We start from the raw sequence: 17,510 nt of genomic DNA on the forward strand, positions 1-17,510 counted from the left end.
TGCCTAATTTTGAGTATGCTTCCATCATTCATAAATTATTTCGTCTTTATTGGGCAAATGAGGACACAAACTGTCCGCCCTGAAAATGACCAACTTTGTACCAGCACACGACGTTGTCACAACATCGTGATTACTAACTGGCAACGTCACGAAGTTACGTTGTAGCAACGTATCCGGGAATTTCACTTTTCCGGTTGTCACAACGTAACTAACTAACTAACAACGAAAGTTCGGTCGTCAAATTACGTTGCAGTTACGTAACAAACACGTATTATGGTTAGCTGGGATGTTATTTCCAGTCGGTTTAAATCAAGTTTCCTTATATTGATACTTGTTTCTATCTCATCTAAATAGTGATATGTGATCGCGTGGTAAATTAAACTGACAAATACAACACTGTTAGCATAACATATGCACATAAAAGTACAGCAGAAGCACTTAATCTACTCACCAGCAAAATACACGATTCTGGCGATGAACTGAGAAGTCTGGTTTCTCGCAGCGGGCCAATTGACGATTACTTCCTCGGAGAATTACCATTGTCAGTGTCACTCGATAGACCTGTTTCGAATGTGTTTTCTTCGGAAAAATAAAATAATCAGAAATGTAACATTTTACAAACTGTCTGGTTCGCAGTTGAGAAAGGCTTGACGTCACCGTTCAAAATCTGAGAGTCGCCATTGCCATGTTTAATTATAATAATTTATTATTTTGTGTACATATATATATATATATATATATATATATATATATAAACATACTGGACTATATTTCATATCTTAGAAATATAATTTGTAGGTTTAGGTATATGTAAGGTGGGAGGAGTTGGATCTGGATCGAACCACGCCCCCTGGATCTTGTAGGCTGCAGCGAGATGCTTCTCGAAAAACCATGTACGACATCTAATGGTACATTCTTGTGATACTGTACAACAGAAAGCGCTGTGGTAATCATGTCATATTTAGCTCTGCTCATTTGTTGTGTGGTAAATTTATGTAGTACTGCTGCAGTACCACAGGATTACCACAGGACATTTTTAGCGAAGCTACACAGAGCTACAATCGCAAATCTCTCAGCAGCACGACAGACAGGAACAGACAGAAGCAATCGCTCTACAAGGTACTAGAAGAGGGGCAGACAGCAGCACTGGCTGCGAGATACGTGTGGACGTGCCACAGCCTGAGAGACAGCAGGTGAACGTGTGTAATTTGTGTTATGTCTGAATATAGAAGTATTGGAACAGTAAACAAAATTGCTCTGTTGGCTGTGGAGTCAAGACATTTACAAATATGATTAAAAGATGAATATGAGACAAAACTACAGAATGTCACATTTTATTATTGTGTGATTCAACACAGATGTTTTACCAGCTAAGAAGTTCCCATCACTTAGATAAAGGTTCATCTTTGTCTCATCGGTCCATAAACACAGTTCCAAAACTCTTCTGGCTCACCTTTGTGCTTTTCTGCAAACTCTAATCTTGTCTTTCTATGTTTGGTGCTGGTCAGAGGTTTGCATCTTGCTGTGTAGCATCTGTAATTCTGTGTCAAAGTCTCCTGAGGACAGTAGATTGTCAGAGCATCACCCCAGCTTTCTGGAAGTTGTTGGTGATTTTACAGACACGTCTTTTAGGGTTCATTTTCACAGCTTTTATGATTTGTCTGTCATCAACTACTGTTGTTTTCTCAGCCGATCAGGTCGTTGTTGCTGGTGGTCTCCAAACTCTTGATTTCTCCATGCCCTTTGTTTTTGCTTGAGCTCTAACTGAATTCCTCTTTTCTTTTAGCATCTAAATTGCTTGCTTTTCTCTCAAAGTCAGCTCCCTCATCTTCATCCTGGTTTGTGTATCATCATCGAATGCAAGATTCAGAATACAGAAGTAATGGATATAGCTGATACGACACATTCCCTGCTTTTAATATCTGAAGAATTAATGCAACAGGACACAGCTGATCACTTAGAAAGACCTGAGAGGCAACTGCTCCAATACTTATACAAATCTGTTTCCATCGTAGTTTATGCACATTTTTTCTCATCGGATAAAAAAATTATCTTACTCAAATGTGAGCGTAAGTTTTTTATGCGCATTTTTAGAATTTATGCGCATCTTGGAGTTTCCATCCAGCGTTTTTTTTATGTGATTTTCCAAAATGCGTATTAAAAATAGGTGGATGGGAATGCAGCTATAGATAAGACACAAAGTAAAATCATGCCTTATCCTTGCTTTTATGAGCCCTTTAAAAACCAATTCAACTACACAGTCGGAGTCATAAAGGATCTTGTATCTTCTGCTAATATATATAAATTGGCAATATATATTAGTTTTGTTTAAAAACCGTCCTTTTATATTTGTTTTTACAATATTTAAAACCAAAAATAAACAGTCATTGTGAACACCTTATCAACAAGAAAATAGTTTCCAATAAAACAAAAAGAGATCTGTCTCGCACAATGCAGTGAAACAGTGAAAGATTGTTTCTCCGTCAATACAAAAAGGGTATTTATCTTGCACAGTTGGATTCAATATTGAAATAAAAGCATTGACTGCAATAATGCCATGTAATACTCACCACTGAAGATCTCCTAATTTTTTAGTCAATGGTGGCTTATAAATGGAACCCCAAAAAGTCTTAATATCATCTTCAACATTTGAAAGACCACACGTTGTAGTTTGTCCTTATTTGAGACCTGTGCTGGCAAAATGAGTCACAATGAGCAAATCTTCAAAAATGTATTACATCAGTTACATTCTCCATTAAAAGACCTTCAAAATAATATAGAAGTTGTTGGAATCGGACAAAAGAAAAGAAAAAAAGACTGAGCTACAACCGTTGGAATCGATAAAGTCAGCAATGACCATTTCGAGAAAAACTAATTCAAAGTTTTCTGAAGGTTCCAAAGCAAAATCACCTAGCAACATCAATTATTTCCCCCCACTTCATATCGTATAGAACATCATATACACCTAGGATGCTTTGAGGGTGAGTAAAACATGGGCTAATTTTCATTTTTGGGTGAACTAACTTTAATAAACTCATGTTTGGGAAAACCACAAATTTATCACTTTTTCACACACTTGATATAGACTCATGCCCCCCATTGAATCAAAAACAACGTCTCTTGAAATCTTTGGGGTGGCTGAAGATTTCTCCATTTATAAAACAGCCTTGGGTATCACCACACTTGGAAAGTGATCCATTGCATTCGTGACAGTTTGTAATGATAAAACATTCCAGTCTTCTTCACTCAATGTCTCTTTTTTTTTAACAGAAGATTAATTGTCCTTGTTGATCTTATGCCCAGTTTCTGTGCAAAGGCAATATTATTGTCCAGAGTCTTACCAGCCACCTCCATTAGGCTCTTCATTTTCACAATCTAAGCATGTCATCAAAACCTGTTTTAACCAAGGTGTTGAATCATCACGTGCACCGTTAATCAGAGGTTCTTCTAAAAACCAATGTAAAGACTTGTAGGGCAAGGATCTCATGCTTTCAGAAAAAGGAGAACTATACCTCAAATCGAATTTAGTGCAGTCCGTCCAGAAAATCCCAAACCCCACCCACCAACTTTACTTAAAAGGCAAAAAGTCAATCCAGTCAATGATACATTTGACTTGTATAAAAATTTCTGAACAAACTGTAACCTAAAGGCTGCTTTTCTACTCTTAAGGTCTACAATGCCTTGACCACCTTCTTTTAAAAGATATAACACAGCCCTAGGTACTTTATTTTTTCAAGAATCTCAAAAGGAGGCTCTAAAACCGATAATCTGTGCCACAGCGAGGAGGCTACCAGTTTATTAATAATTAGAGCCCTTCCCCTAAAAGACATTTTAGGCAATAGCCATTTCCACCTTTCTAATCTTCCCTCAACGTTTTCACACATTCTCCCAGTTTTTCTGATTGGTTGATTCATCGTCTAGGAAGATTGCAAGGTATTTTAAACCACACTGGGACCAGCTCATTCCGCCTGGCAAAACCATTTTCTCCTCTTTCCATTGTCCAACTAAGCATGCTGCAGTTTGGGCCTAATTTACTTTTGCAGAAGAAAATGTTCCATAACTATTAAAAATGTCAACTATTCTGCCCACTAATTGTATAATCAGCATATGCTGACAATTTTATCGGTGGAAAGAAGTTTTCACATTTAAAACCATCTAACTCTACTCTAATTCTATTTAACATGGGTTCTAAAGCTATCGAATACAGCATGCCTGAAAAGGCACAGCCTGGTCTTATACCTCTTTGAATTTTAAAAGGACTACATAAGCCACCGTTGGCTTTCAGTATACTTTCAATGTCACAATAGAGCACTTTAATCATAGCATAGATTTATAGATGTTTTCTCCAGAAGTAATTCATTTTGACCATTTTTGAGAAACGCTTAATGCATTACAATTTAAATATTGCCATTAGATTTGACTAAATCGACTGTAAATTTTGTGAACTAAAATCTTACATGTAGTTGACTAAAAAAATTCAGATGACTAAAATTTGACTAAATGGCATTTAAGTCAAAATTTGCTGTCAAAATTAACACTGCATACTTCAAGTATTTTAATGATATTAAAATTAATTACTTCAGTGTGAATTCCCAAGAGACTATTAAATCCTTTACAAGTGAAACCCTTTCCACACTGAGAGCAAGTAAAAGGCTTGGTTACACTTTATTTTGATAGTACACTTTGATAGTAACTTTGTAACTACATGTCAACTAATTTTCATTATTTTGCAACTACATGTCTACTAACTCTTAGTCTAGTAGTAGTAGTAGACTATTAGGTTAGGTGTAGGCTTAGTAGAATTAACATATACAACATACTGACTATGAGAAACTTTCAAGTCTGTTGTGGACCCATCAAAATAAAGTGTTAGAAGATATTAAGCAGACAGTCTACTAATACTCTAATGACTGCTAGTTGACACGTAGTTACAAAGTTACTTACTGTTAGTTGAATGTCAAAAGTGGACTATCGAAATAAAGTGTTGCCAAAGACTTTTCACCAGGTTGAATTATCATTCGACTCTCAAGGCTTCCTTTACAAGTGAAAGTGTTTCTACACTAAGGGCAGATGAAAGACTATTCTGAAGTGTGTTTACTTACATGCACATTAAAGTGTCTTTTCTCACTAAAACTCTTTCCACAGTGAGAGCAGCTGAAAGGTTTTATTCCAGCATGAATTAACAGGTGCTTCGTCAGGTTTCCTTTACACGTAAAAGTCTTTCCACACTGAGGACAGGTTGATTGCTTGTCTAAAGTATGAATATGCATATGTGCCTTAAGATTTCTTTCCTGTGTGAAACTCTTTCCACATTGAGGGCAGCTGAAAGGTTTTATTCCAGTATGAATTTTCATGTGATATTTAAGTTGGCTTTCACATATGAAACCCTTTCCACACTCAGAGCAGCTGAAAGGTTTTATTACAGCATGAATTAACAGGTGCTTCGTCAGGTTTCCTTTACACGTAAAAGTCTTTCCACACTGAGGACAGGTTGATTGCCTGTCTAAAGTATGAATATGCATATGCGCCTTAAGACTTCTTTCCTGTGTGAAACTCTTTCCACACTGAGAGCAGGTGAAAGGTCTTTTTCCCGTATGAATTAACATGTGATTGTTAAGGCTTCGTTTGCGTGTGAAAGTATTTCCACATTCAGAGCAGGTGAAAGGCCTTTTTCCAGCATGAACAATCATCACGTGTGCGTCAAGGCTTTTTTTCTGTTTGAAAGTATTTCCACATTCAGAGCAGGTGAAAGGGATTATTCCAGCATGAACAATCATCAAGTGTGCGTCAAGGCTTTTTTTCTGTTTGAAAGTGTTCCCACACTCAGAGCAGGTGAAAGGCTTTATTCCACTGTGAGTACTCATGTGATTCTTAAGGTATTTCTCGCGATTGAATGCCTTTCCACACTGAGAGCAGGTGAAAGGCTTTTTTCCCGTATGCATGGACATGTGATATTTAAGGCTTCGTTTGCGTGTGAAAGAACTTCCACATTCAGAGCAGCTGAAAGGCTTTATTCCAGTATGAATTAACATGTGCTCCTTCAGGCTTCCTTCACGCATAAAAGTCTTTCCACACTGAGGACAGGTTGATTGCTTGTCTAAAGTATGAATATGCATATGCGCCTTAAGATTTCTTTCCTGTGTGAAACTCTTTCCACATTGAGGGCAGCTGAAAGGTTTTATTACAGCATGAATTAACAGGTGCTTTGTCAGGCTTTCTTTACACGTAAAAGTCTTTCCACACTGAGGACAGGTTGATTGCTTGTCTAAAGTATGAATATGCATATGCGCCTTAAGACTTTTTTTCTGTTTGAAAGTGTTTCCACACTCAGAGCAGCTGAAAGGCTTTATTCCACTGTGAGCACTCATGTGATTCTTTAGGTATTTCTTGCGATTGAATGCCTTTCCACACTGAGAGCAGGTGAAAGGCTTTTTTCCCGTATGCGTGAACATGTGATATTTAAGGCTTCGTTTGCGTGTGAAACCGTTTCCGCACTCAGAGCAGCTGAAAGGCTTTTTGACTTCTGTTGTTTGAATGCTGCTTTGTGAGCAAATGTTTTCAGTTTTGGAGAAACTCCCTGATGTTTCTCCAGTGGTGACATCATGATCTTTCTGATCCTGATGCTTCTCCTCCATTTCATTCAGATCTTGTTCTTTCACTTTCATCAGGCCTAAAAATGAAAACATTAAAGTGATGAAAATCAAGTGGGACATTTTTATTTAACCATTATTTAACCAGAAAAGACTCCCAAAATGGGCAGCAATGCAATAAATTTCAACGCAGATTTACACAACAACCAAACCAAAAACACTTAAAACAATTACATATCACTGAGTCATTACATTACATACACTGTTTTGCATTTTTCTTCCATTTCAAAATTGAACTACAACGCTTTGCAACCTGGATTGCCTTAAGGTATATATATAGACACAAATTACAACAGTCTACAGCACCATGAACAAGGACAAACCAGATGACAACAAAAAAATAAATGATAGGCAACCTCACTCTAAACTTCAAAAGACCCTGTCCCGATTCACTATCCAGTACAGGTACAACACCACCCACATCACCTAAACCGCTGTGCTGCACAGAGGTAAGCCACATTCTACTCTCCATTGAAAACAAACTTTCCGGACTTGATGCAAGGATTGCGCTAATGTACACAAGGACTTTTAAGAACTACGACAGCTTAGAATTCAGCCAAGAACAGATAGACACTCTTACCAAAGAAAATAATATTCTAAAGGACTCCGTTCACACTCTTACCGCTCAACTCACCTCCATTGTTGCACAAAACAAAGCCATGAAAGAGAGCATTCTGGACTTAAAAATCGCGAAGCGTGAGGGACAATTTAGTTTTCACAGGCATTCCGGAACAAACCCCAGACGACCTAGAGAAATCCGTTAAGGACTTCATGATAAAACAGCTCAAATTACCATCTGAAACTGTACAGGACATCACTTTTCACCGCGTGCATCGGATCAGATCCCAGAACAGCAACAATCGCCCACGTCCAGTGATCGCAAAATTCGAACATTATAAACAAAAAGAACTGGTTCAGAGGCAAGGCAGATAACGCAAAGGCACAAACTACGGACTCAATAATCAATATCCAAAGGACATTCTCGAGTGTCGAAAACATCTCTTCCCAATCCGAAAACAAATGATGAATGAAGGAAAAAAGGCAACCATCACTGTGGACAAACTTTACATAAATGGACAGTTATACCGTGATAAAGACATTACCTTCTGGCTCTTCTGAACTCTTCACTCTCATTTCCAAATTAGTGACTGTTGTTCATGAATTTAAAAATAGATCACCCTTTCCTAGATCCCCAGTTCCTCTCTCTCGCTCTCTTTACCACATTTTAAGTCATGAAATTAGCTCTCATGTTGCACCTTGGTCTCGCCCCCCCCTCCCCAACATAATATCATTGTTTCACACTGTGTCAGTATTTAATGTTCCTTGTATTGTTGTTGTTGCTACTGTTGATGTTGTTTTGCTTCATACACACGGTCATTTGTGTTTCTTCAGTTTTTTCGTCTGCCAGCAACATTAACATGTTACGCACACACATGTACATACAGTCGTAACTCCATAAATATATACACTAACACCTATACATACATGTTGGTGGAATTGGTTCTCATGCAAAGAAGGTCAAAGTCTTAAATCATTTAAATAAACTACAAGCGGACATAAGCCTTTTGCAAGAAACACATCTATCAGATGCAGATCAAAATCAAATTAAATCAAAGTACAATCATTTATTCTCTCCTTAATATAATACAAAACAAAGAGGAGTTTGCATTTTAATAATAAAAAAAAAAAATCTAATTTATTCATAATACCACTGTTATTGTTAAGGACGCAGCCGGACACAAAGGTAAGTGTAACACACAGTGACTTTATTTGCAGAGATCGTGCAGTGGATGAGTGTGGCTGGATGAGAGGTGGGAGTCTGCTTAGAAGAGGCTTGGGATGCCAATGGGGAAGGAACTGAGTGTTGTCTTTGTGCTTTCCAGGAGTGAGGAGCGGAGCAGCCGATGAGGATCGGGGCGACTGAGAAACTGACCACGGAGAGGAACAATCTGGACACAGGGAGACAACGGGACGGAGAACAGGAGGTAAGTACAACAGGTAATGTATAGGAGGTAATACTCATCGAGTTTGGCTTGCAGGAATGGAGTCCACGTTGGATTAACGAGATAGAGTGACTGGAGGTGAGTGCTTTTGTGTGGTTCTGGGTGATGATGGTGATGGGGTGCAGGTGCGTGTGATCAGAACTCAGGTGACGTGGATCGTGGTAATTGGCTGGGTGGAGAGCCTGGCTGTGCTGTTACAGTACCCCCCTCTCCACGGCCCACTCCTGAGGGCCGACCCCGGCGTCGTGGTGGTCTGCCCCGACCCCGTGTGGCTGGGAGTTCTGGGTGAGTGGCATGAAATTCTTCCAGGAGCGTCGGGTCAAGAACATCCTCTCTAGGAACCCATGAGCGTTCTTCGGGGCCGTAGTCTTCCCAGATGCCCCCCTGCAAACGTCTCCATCTTTCTGCCGGTGTTAGGCGGTAGGAGTCGGTGAGCATGGGCTTGGGCTGGTCCCTGGTCGCAGGTTGGAAGGAGGAAGGAGGGCTTGAGATGGGGGAAGCCATGGAGTCGGAACGGCATGCATGCATCCTATTCGAGCAGCGAATGGCCAATTGAATGAACTTCTCAAGCCCGTAGGTGTCATCATAGGCGGCGAGCTGAAGGCGGACTGGTGGATCTAAGCCTTGGCGGAAAGCAGTCAATAAGGAGGGTTCGTTCCATCCGCTCGCGGCCGCGAGGGTACGGAATTTGAGGGAATACTAGTGGATGGTCGTAGAGCCCTGTCGCAGCTGATACAGTTGTTCGCCCACAGAGGAATCCCCAGGAGAGTGACTGAATACTTCTCGGAAATGGGCTGTGAACTGGGCGAAGGATTGAGTAGCGGGGCTGGCCTGAGTCATGATCGTCTCTGCCCATTTCAGCGCTGGTCCGGAGAGGGAGGTGATCACAAACGCTATCTTTGATTGCTCCGTGGTGAACATCTGAGGGTGAAGATCGATCGTAAGCGAACACTGCATTAGGAAACCATTGCATTCCTCGGGCTCACCAGAGTAGGGCGCTGGTCGGGCCATGGAACTGGCGAACATCACTGGCGAAGGAGAACTGGCGTTTGGCGGAACTGGCGGAGTGGAGGGTGGTGATGGAGCCGCAGACTGTGTGAGGAACCTCTTCAGCGAATCCACAAGCTCTTGGAAGAGATCCGGTGAGCTCATCGTGTCAACGGTGTTGGTCCGATCTTCTGTTAAGGACGCAGCCGGACACAAAGGTAAGTGTAACACACAGTGACTTTATTTGCAGTGGATGAGTGCGGCTGGGGATGATAGGTGAGAGTCCGCTTAGAAGAGGCTTGGGATGCCAATGGGGAAGGAAATGAGTGTTGTCTTTGTGCTTTCCAGGAGTGAGGAGCGGAGCAGCCGATGAGGATCGGGGCGACTGAGAAACTGACCACGGAGAGGAACAATCTGGACACAGGGAGACAACGGGACGGAGAACAGGAGGTAAGTACAACAGGTAATGTATAGGAGGTAATACTCATCGAGTTTGGCTTGCAGGAATGGAGTCCACGTTAGATTAACGAGATAGAGTGACTGGAGGTGAAAAGAGAGTGGGCATTCTTTCTAGACATGAATGACACCCCTGTATTGTCTCCCTCTCTTCTGTGGGAAACAGGAAAAGCAGTACTAAGAGGGAAAATAGTTGTAAACTCCGTTTACAAAAAAAAAACCGATTTGGAACAGAAAATTAAACAACTTCAAGACATCAATATAAATAACCCAACAGAAGAAACACAAAATTAAGAGAATATAAACTTAAAATTAAATGCAATAATCAATAAACATACTCAATTCCTGATTCATAGGCTCAGACAAGAATTTAATCATAGTAATAAATCTGGTAAATTTTGTCTTTGTCTTTTGTTATTTGATTAATGTTAAGCACACAGTCGGCAGCAGGAATATTAGCCCGCTGTCACTTTAAGAGCCTGAGTTGAGCTTTTATGGAGGAACAAAAGCGCAGCTCTGGAAAGGGGGCGGAATGGGGCACAATAATCGTTTTATCTTGATTATTGTGTTTTCATAATCGTTGGAGGCCGAAAATCAAAATCAAAACTGAACTTCGATTAATTGCACAGCCCTATGTGTATTACTTGTTCAGTCTATGAACATGTATTGTTTCTTCACAAAGTGAAGATTCATGGATCTGTGAACTGGATCATTGTTGTCTGTATAACTTTAAAAAAAAATACAAAAGAAATGTTTTACCCTCTGATCTCAGATGCATTTAGAAGTCATTTACTTTATTCATCCACATATTATATATATATATATATATATATATATATATATATATATGGGCCATTCCACAGAATTGATGCAAACTGCTGTCCCTCATCCAAAAAACACATTTGAAAAGCATTTAATTATTAAAATCTTAGATGTTTACTAAGATCCTTCAATTATCTATTGAAACCCACAATAATATTTAAGATATCAGCAAGCTTTATATATATAAAATCATCATTTATGGGCTACTTTCAATTAGGAGGTGGCTGTCCCAAACCCTAACCCCTAAATTTCAACTTGTGAAAATTATATTGAAAATTTTTCCATTCTTGTTTTAAAAAAATATTTTTTTTTTTTAAATGAACTTAAAAAAAATATTTATTTTATTTTTAAATCATGAAACTTTATCTAAAAAAACGTGTCCTGCATTTTCATGTCACTACCAAAACAGTGAATGTTGTAGTCCATTGGCTGAGACTGATTTTAACCACACCCCTACATTTTTGATCAGGAAATATTCCTGTGTCCTTCTCTCTAATGTGCTATATGGTGAGTAGATTTGATCCCATCATTTTGAGGTAAATGTGTTCTAAAGTCTAAAAATCTGTGTGTAACTTTAAGGAATGTCACTACCAAACTCATTTTTTCTGCTACTCAGAAAACGTTTTTGGATGTTATTCCATAAAATTTAGTTGTTATATGTGTTCAACTGTTCTGACCAGTGATTGCTAACCATGTGCTGATTAGCATCTTCGAGCTAGGCTCAAAAGTATCTAAAATTGTCACTACCAAAACAGTCACAACCGAAACATGTCTTGAAGTTTCGGTTGTGACATTATTGTTTTGGTAGTGAAAAAAGGGAACACATAATCCTTTATTTGGAGGAATAAACTACATTTTAGTACAGTTATGCAAATAATTACTACTGTAGTATGTTTTAGTAGTGTTTTAGTATGCGAGATTCTGTTAAAATTCTGTAATGTGATGAGGTTACAATTACTTAAGGTTGCAGTCCATGATACTAGCTTAGGTGTAAGGTTGTTGTCAGTAATGTTCATTTCTATGATTAACTTGTCAGGGAGAATGACATAAAACACCAACATGCCTAAAAAAAATAGAAAAACTACAGCAGAGAGACAGAGCGAATACAAACAAAGGATGAGGGAAGACCCAGTGAAGTACGAGGAATACTTAAGGAAAGAAAGAGAAAGATATAAGAAACGAAGGGAAGAAGGAAAGTTGAAGAGTATCAGTGAATTATCTGACAGGGAGCAAAGACATGTCAGAAAAGCATGGAGGAAAAGACAGAAAAGACACAGGATGATGGTGAAAATACAAAAAGAGCTGGAGACATTTTGCAGGGCTTCCACACCACCTAGCACTTCCAGTGAGGGTGATCAGACACCAGTGCACATACACACTGGGGGAAAAGGGAGAAAACGAGCAAAAATCAGTAACTATAGAAAATGTCAGAAGTTAGAACAGAAGATCAAAGAAATCCAGAGGAGAGAAGACAAATATAGAAAGCGATATCAAAGGTTGAGGCAGAAGTTGACACGAGACCAATGTTCTCCAAGGACGAAGGATGTAAAGAAGCACAGACTTCCCAAACAAGTCAGAAAGACTCTTCTTTTTCACAACACACTTATACACCAAATACAGAATAAATACAAGTCTGCAAGTTATAAAGAGAAACATTCACTCAGAAGAGCTTTCACAAACGGGCTTCTTACAAAATACAAACTTGTCTCTATGATAAGAAAATGTGTTTGTATCTCCCACAAAGTGTTCAACAAGTCTGAAAACCACCAATGTCTTGGGTTCACCTATCAGAGCAATCACAAACAAAATAACATGAACATAGTCAAACATTTTCTAAGCCGAGATGACAATAGTCGAGTATCAGCAGGGAAGAAGGAAACCATCACAAGATTTAAAACAAAGATCTGGTACACGATAGACAAGGCCATCACCTTAATCTGTCCCCCGGAAGAAGTCACGAGTAGGCATGTCCAGATCAACCCAGCAGTATTCGAAGCAGTGTGTGTAAAGTGAAACTGTTGAAAAAGTTAAACTTTCTCTCTCTCTCTCTCTCTCTCTCTCTCACACACACACTCACTCACTCACTCACACAATCGCATGTCTAGATCAACCTGTTCAAAGCAACATGTAAAAAGTTGTAATTTGCAAAACTGTTGAATACTCCTTAGAACAAAGGAAAATTATTCTGAAATTAATGTTTTATGTAAACACACACAGTTCAGTGGTTCTGGAGATTTATCTGAATGACTCATTTTGTAAGTTGTTGTTTTTTTTTAGGAAGAAAAATCTATGAACATACCTCTTCTCACTTGCACCTCAAGATATAGAATAGCTCTAGGTGTTCTTATAAGATATTTACTGTCAGATGTGTGTCTGCTATATGTACTGACTGCATATGTGCATCATAGTTATTTATATTAACATAAAATGTGGACAGTCTGATTCAGCCATGGCAAACTAAGTATTGTGGTCACTACCGTAACATGGGATGTTTTGTCAAAAATAAAGTATATTGAATTGTCAACTAAGATGTTATGATAGTGTTTGGTTCAATGCATATTCAAACTAATGAATCCTTAACTTTGAAATCAGTACGATAAACTTTATGCCTTCTACAAAGAAAGATTGTGTTCAAAATACATTAAATCTCATAAATTACAATTAAAATATTATTAAAATTATAATCTTTATTGATTTAACCTGTAAAAATATTTAAAAAAAAATAGAAAAAATATATATTTATAAGGTAGATGTAAACAAAATCTTAATAGGTCATTATAAGCCTTCTTAATAAATTATTTAATATTGTGTTTCGGTAGTGACAAATTTGGGGAGAAGGAAAATATTCCAGCATTTTCTGAAAATACAATATGAGAATTACTAGAAAAGCGTACCTTGGATATTATACAATTTGCATACATGCAAAATTTGTGGGAAAAAACAAAAAAATTTCAAGATGTTTCCAACTCTGCCTTTGCACCAATTCTGTAGAATGGCCCATATATATCCTCTTAAAGACCCGAGAAAACAAGTTTTAGGAAAGAATTTGTTTTTTTCATGTCTTTAAATTGTTTAGAGCATTTAGAATAATGTAAAAAAATATAATATTTCATTCATAAGTTATGCTATGTCCTCGGTTGAGGACATCGGGAAAAACTAAAAAGACATGAATGAACATGCATGGGCAAAAACAATAGATTTTTAAAATCACCAATACATTTTTAGTTTAAGATTATTTATTTATTTAACCAAACTTTGTATAAAGTTGATTCTCAACTATGTTATAACAGAATTATTTGATATACCTTTTTTCTTTATGCAAAATGTGTGTAAAATGGCCATAAACGTGTTTTCTCATTATATATAATGTATCTATAAACTAAATCTAATTTGCATAATAATGTTTATATTAAGTTTTTGGGGCAACATGTAATGAAAAAAGAAGTGTAACAATGGGAGTAACAATTGACCAGCTTTTCATAATAATATATAATATTTAATAGAATATTGAAATATAATTTATTTCCCTATTAATTTGTAATGTCTCCCAAAATGCGTAAATAAACATGCTTTTAGTTCCGGTGTCCTCATACGAGGACATGTATGAAACCCCATAACATTTTCCTGAGATGTTGATTTATGACACACAATTTAAAAATTAGACAGATTTAAGTATATATTTAAGTCATATTTCCATATGAGTGTCACTAAATTAATTTCAGACATTTTGAAGACCAAGTAGAGGGAGTGGTCATAGTGAAACATCCAATCATTTGGTATCTCTGAAAAAGCCCCGAATGTGCTCTGTACAGGACACCCAGACTTAAAACTGTGCCATGTATAGTCCCAGAGAAATTCACTAAAATATAATGTCCTCATATGAGGCCGCAGGGTCTTAAGAGGATATATATATATTTAAATTAAATGTATTAAATAATTATTATAAAACTGCATGATACATGAGCTATAATGGATTATGTCCATGCATATACATCAAATTTAAGCATGACTCCACTGACTTTTATGCAAAAACCCTTAATTATTTTTAGGTGGAAAACAGCAAGAAAATAGGTGCCCCCAAAATGTTTGAGATCACACTACTGTAAACACAAAGTGAATCTGTCTCACATACAACAGTTTTACGATTTAAACAAACAACGAGAGAAAATAAAATAAACTTCTCGTCGCCAGGTCCATCGCATTTTTAAGACCTTTAAAATGTGGATTTAAGACATTTTAATGATAAATAGGTGGAATGTAAGTTTTCAGGGATCTGCAGGCACCCTGTTAAATTATTGTAAACCTAATGTACAACAATCATTATTAATGAAGAATAAAGACCAACCTTCATGATCCTCCTGTTTTATTCTCCAGAGTTCTGGTTCCTCATGTTTTATTATCTTCGGTTCTGGTTCCTCGTGTTTTATTCTCCTCGGTTCTGGTTCCGGTTCTGGTTCCTCGTGTTTTATTCTCCTCGGTTCTGGTTCCGGTTCTGGTTCCTCGTGTTTTATTCTCCTCGGTTCTGGTTCCGTTTCTGGTTCCTCATGTTTTTTTCTGCAGGTTTCTGGTTCCTCATATTTTATTATCTTCGGTTCTGGTTCCTCGTGTTTTATTCTCCTCGGTTCTGGTTCCGTTTCTGGTTCCTCATGTTTTTTTCTGCAGGTTTCTGGTTCCTCATGTTTTATTCTCCTCGGTTCTGGTTCCTCGTGTTTTATTCTGCAGGGTTCTGGTTCCGTTTCTGGTTCCTCATGTTTTTTTCTGCAGGTTTCTGGTTCCTCATGTTTTATTATCTTCGGTTCTGGTTCCGTTTCTGGTTCCTCGTGTTTTATTATCTTCGGTTCTGGTTCCGTTTCTGGTTCCTCATGTTTTATTCTGCAGGTTTCTGGTTCACTCATGTTCTCCTCACTCTCTTCTTTAACAAACACCATCTTCTCAGCAGCAGATCTCAGTTCAGATGATTCTCCTCCAGACATTCCTGCTTGCTTCAAAACTTAGTCACGACTGTGATGATCAGAATATTACAGGTTTACTGACCTGATTCAAAATCTGTATTCCTCTGTTTACAGAAACAACATTTCTAGCAATTTGTATGAAGGCAGCTTCCTGACAGAACAACAGAGAGCATGGTGAAACTGAACTTCTTCCTCTGAGGTTTAATAGTGTTTGGAAAACAAACGAATGTGTTTTAGCGCCACCCGCTGGACTGGAGTGAAGCTCTGAGAGGAGGAAAATAATACGAGAGAAACGCCTAGCAATTTGTATTCATTCAGCAATCAGCATTGCATAATATTGTTAGATGACAACTAAAGGCAGCAAGATAGTAGAAATAGTAGTCTACTGTAATAAGAAACTGGTTGTGTCTTGAGAAATCCACCAGTAGGGTACAATGGGGCCCACCTTAAGAAACAATGTGCTATTCACTGCGCCTAAAATGTATAATTGCGTTGTATAAATGTATAAACGTTGAACATTAATGGTGCAACATATTTTGTGTGAAAATAAATAATTCAAGCTGTTTATTTTGTTTAAAAATCGTATAAATGTATCAGGTGGTGACAAATACTTCAGCTAAAATAATGTTTTTTTAAATAATGTCTAAGTAAATACTTGTTCAAAACAATCACTTTAGCAAAGTTTGTACTATTTTCTGCTTATTTTGATAAATAAAATAATACATTTTTGTTCAATAAATATACTGTCATTAAAATATCTTAATATAAATCATATTTTAAAATACAGAAACAAAATCATTTTTAATTCTAAACATGGTGATTATCTCTAATATGGACACCCAACATAATATATATTTACCATCTGAAACTAATCATGTCACGTCAACAAATGGAGAAGTCACCCATCTATTAATTATCATGTCAATGTAGTTGATGTTAAAAACTAAAACCTTATTGTAAAGTGTTACTAAAGTTTTATATAATAATAATAATTTGTTACATTTATATAGCGCTTTTCTGGGTACTCAAAGCGCTTTACAAGGAAGGGGGGGAATCTCCTCATCCACCACCAGTGTGCAGCATCCACCTGGATGATGTGACGGCAGCCATAGTGCACCAGAACGCCCACCACACACCAGCTACAGGTGGAGAGGAGACAGAGTGATGAAGCCAATCAGTATATGGGGATGATTAGGAAGCCATATTGTTCTGTGTGTTTGTGTGTTGATGGTTTGGATTAACCCTTTAATTGCCGTATCCCTTAAAACCAGACTGCAAGAGGGTTACTGTAAATGCATGGGTCCACTGGGCACAGTTTTCCTGATGCCACCGGGGTGGTGTTTGCACTGACAGCTTGGGCCCGCCATCGCTGCTTGCAGCTATATTTATTATTGGTGGAATAATTATATGCCTTGCCTAAAACTGGATATATACTAATAATAAAAAACAGTACAGACACAATAGGGTTCCAGCACCTTCTGTCCTTGGACACCTAATGAAAATGAATATCTGTCTTTTTGCACTATTCTAATTCATCTATCCAGCAAGTATATCACCAATAATAACATTAATTGTAACAATAATGTATTCAGTGACTACTGACTTACCAAATATATTCACAGTAACAACATTGTAAATAT

General features: G+C 37.7%; 1 protein-coding gene across 1 annotated transcript; it reads right to left on the reverse strand.

Moving 5' to 3' along the window:
• Positions 1–451: 451 nt before the first annotated feature.
• Positions 452–16,066, reverse strand: LOC306866696 (uncharacterized protein). The gene is made up of 4 exons (XM_079411978.1): positions 15,264–16,066; positions 5,103–6,670; positions 2,571–2,688; positions 452–579 (listed from the first exon to the last, which is right to left on the reverse strand). Exons 1-3 carry the CDS (start codon positions 15,889–15,891, stop codon positions 2,596–2,598), a joined length of 2,289 nt encoding a protein of 762 aa, XP_079268104.1. The 5' UTR covers positions 15,892–16,066; the 3' UTR covers positions 452–579; positions 2,571–2,595.
• Between the last annotated feature and the right edge of the window lie 1,444 nt (positions 16,067–17,510).

This window comes from Barbus barbus (genome assembly GCF_936440315.1).
Source record: "Barbus barbus genome assembly, chromosome: 4".
NCBI lineage: Eukaryota > Metazoa > Chordata > Actinopteri > Cypriniformes > Cyprinidae > Barbus > Barbus barbus.

What these genes read in the sequence shown, in the direction of transcription:
- LOC306866696 (XM_079411978.1), bottom strand. Translation starts at nt 15,891, where the DNA reads ATGTCTGGAGGAGAATCATCTGAACTGAGATCTGCTGCTGAGAAGATG. An exon ending in AAAACAGGAGGATCATGAAG is followed by an intron (nt 6,671 to 15,263) that starts GTTGGTCTTTAT and finishes TTTCATTTTTAG; the next exon opens with GCCTGATGAAAGTGAAAGAA. An exon ending in AAAGACACTTTAATGTGCAT is followed by an intron (nt 2,689 to 5,102) that starts GTAAGTAAACAC and finishes TTGCCAGCACAG; the next exon opens with GTCTCAAATAAGGACAAACT.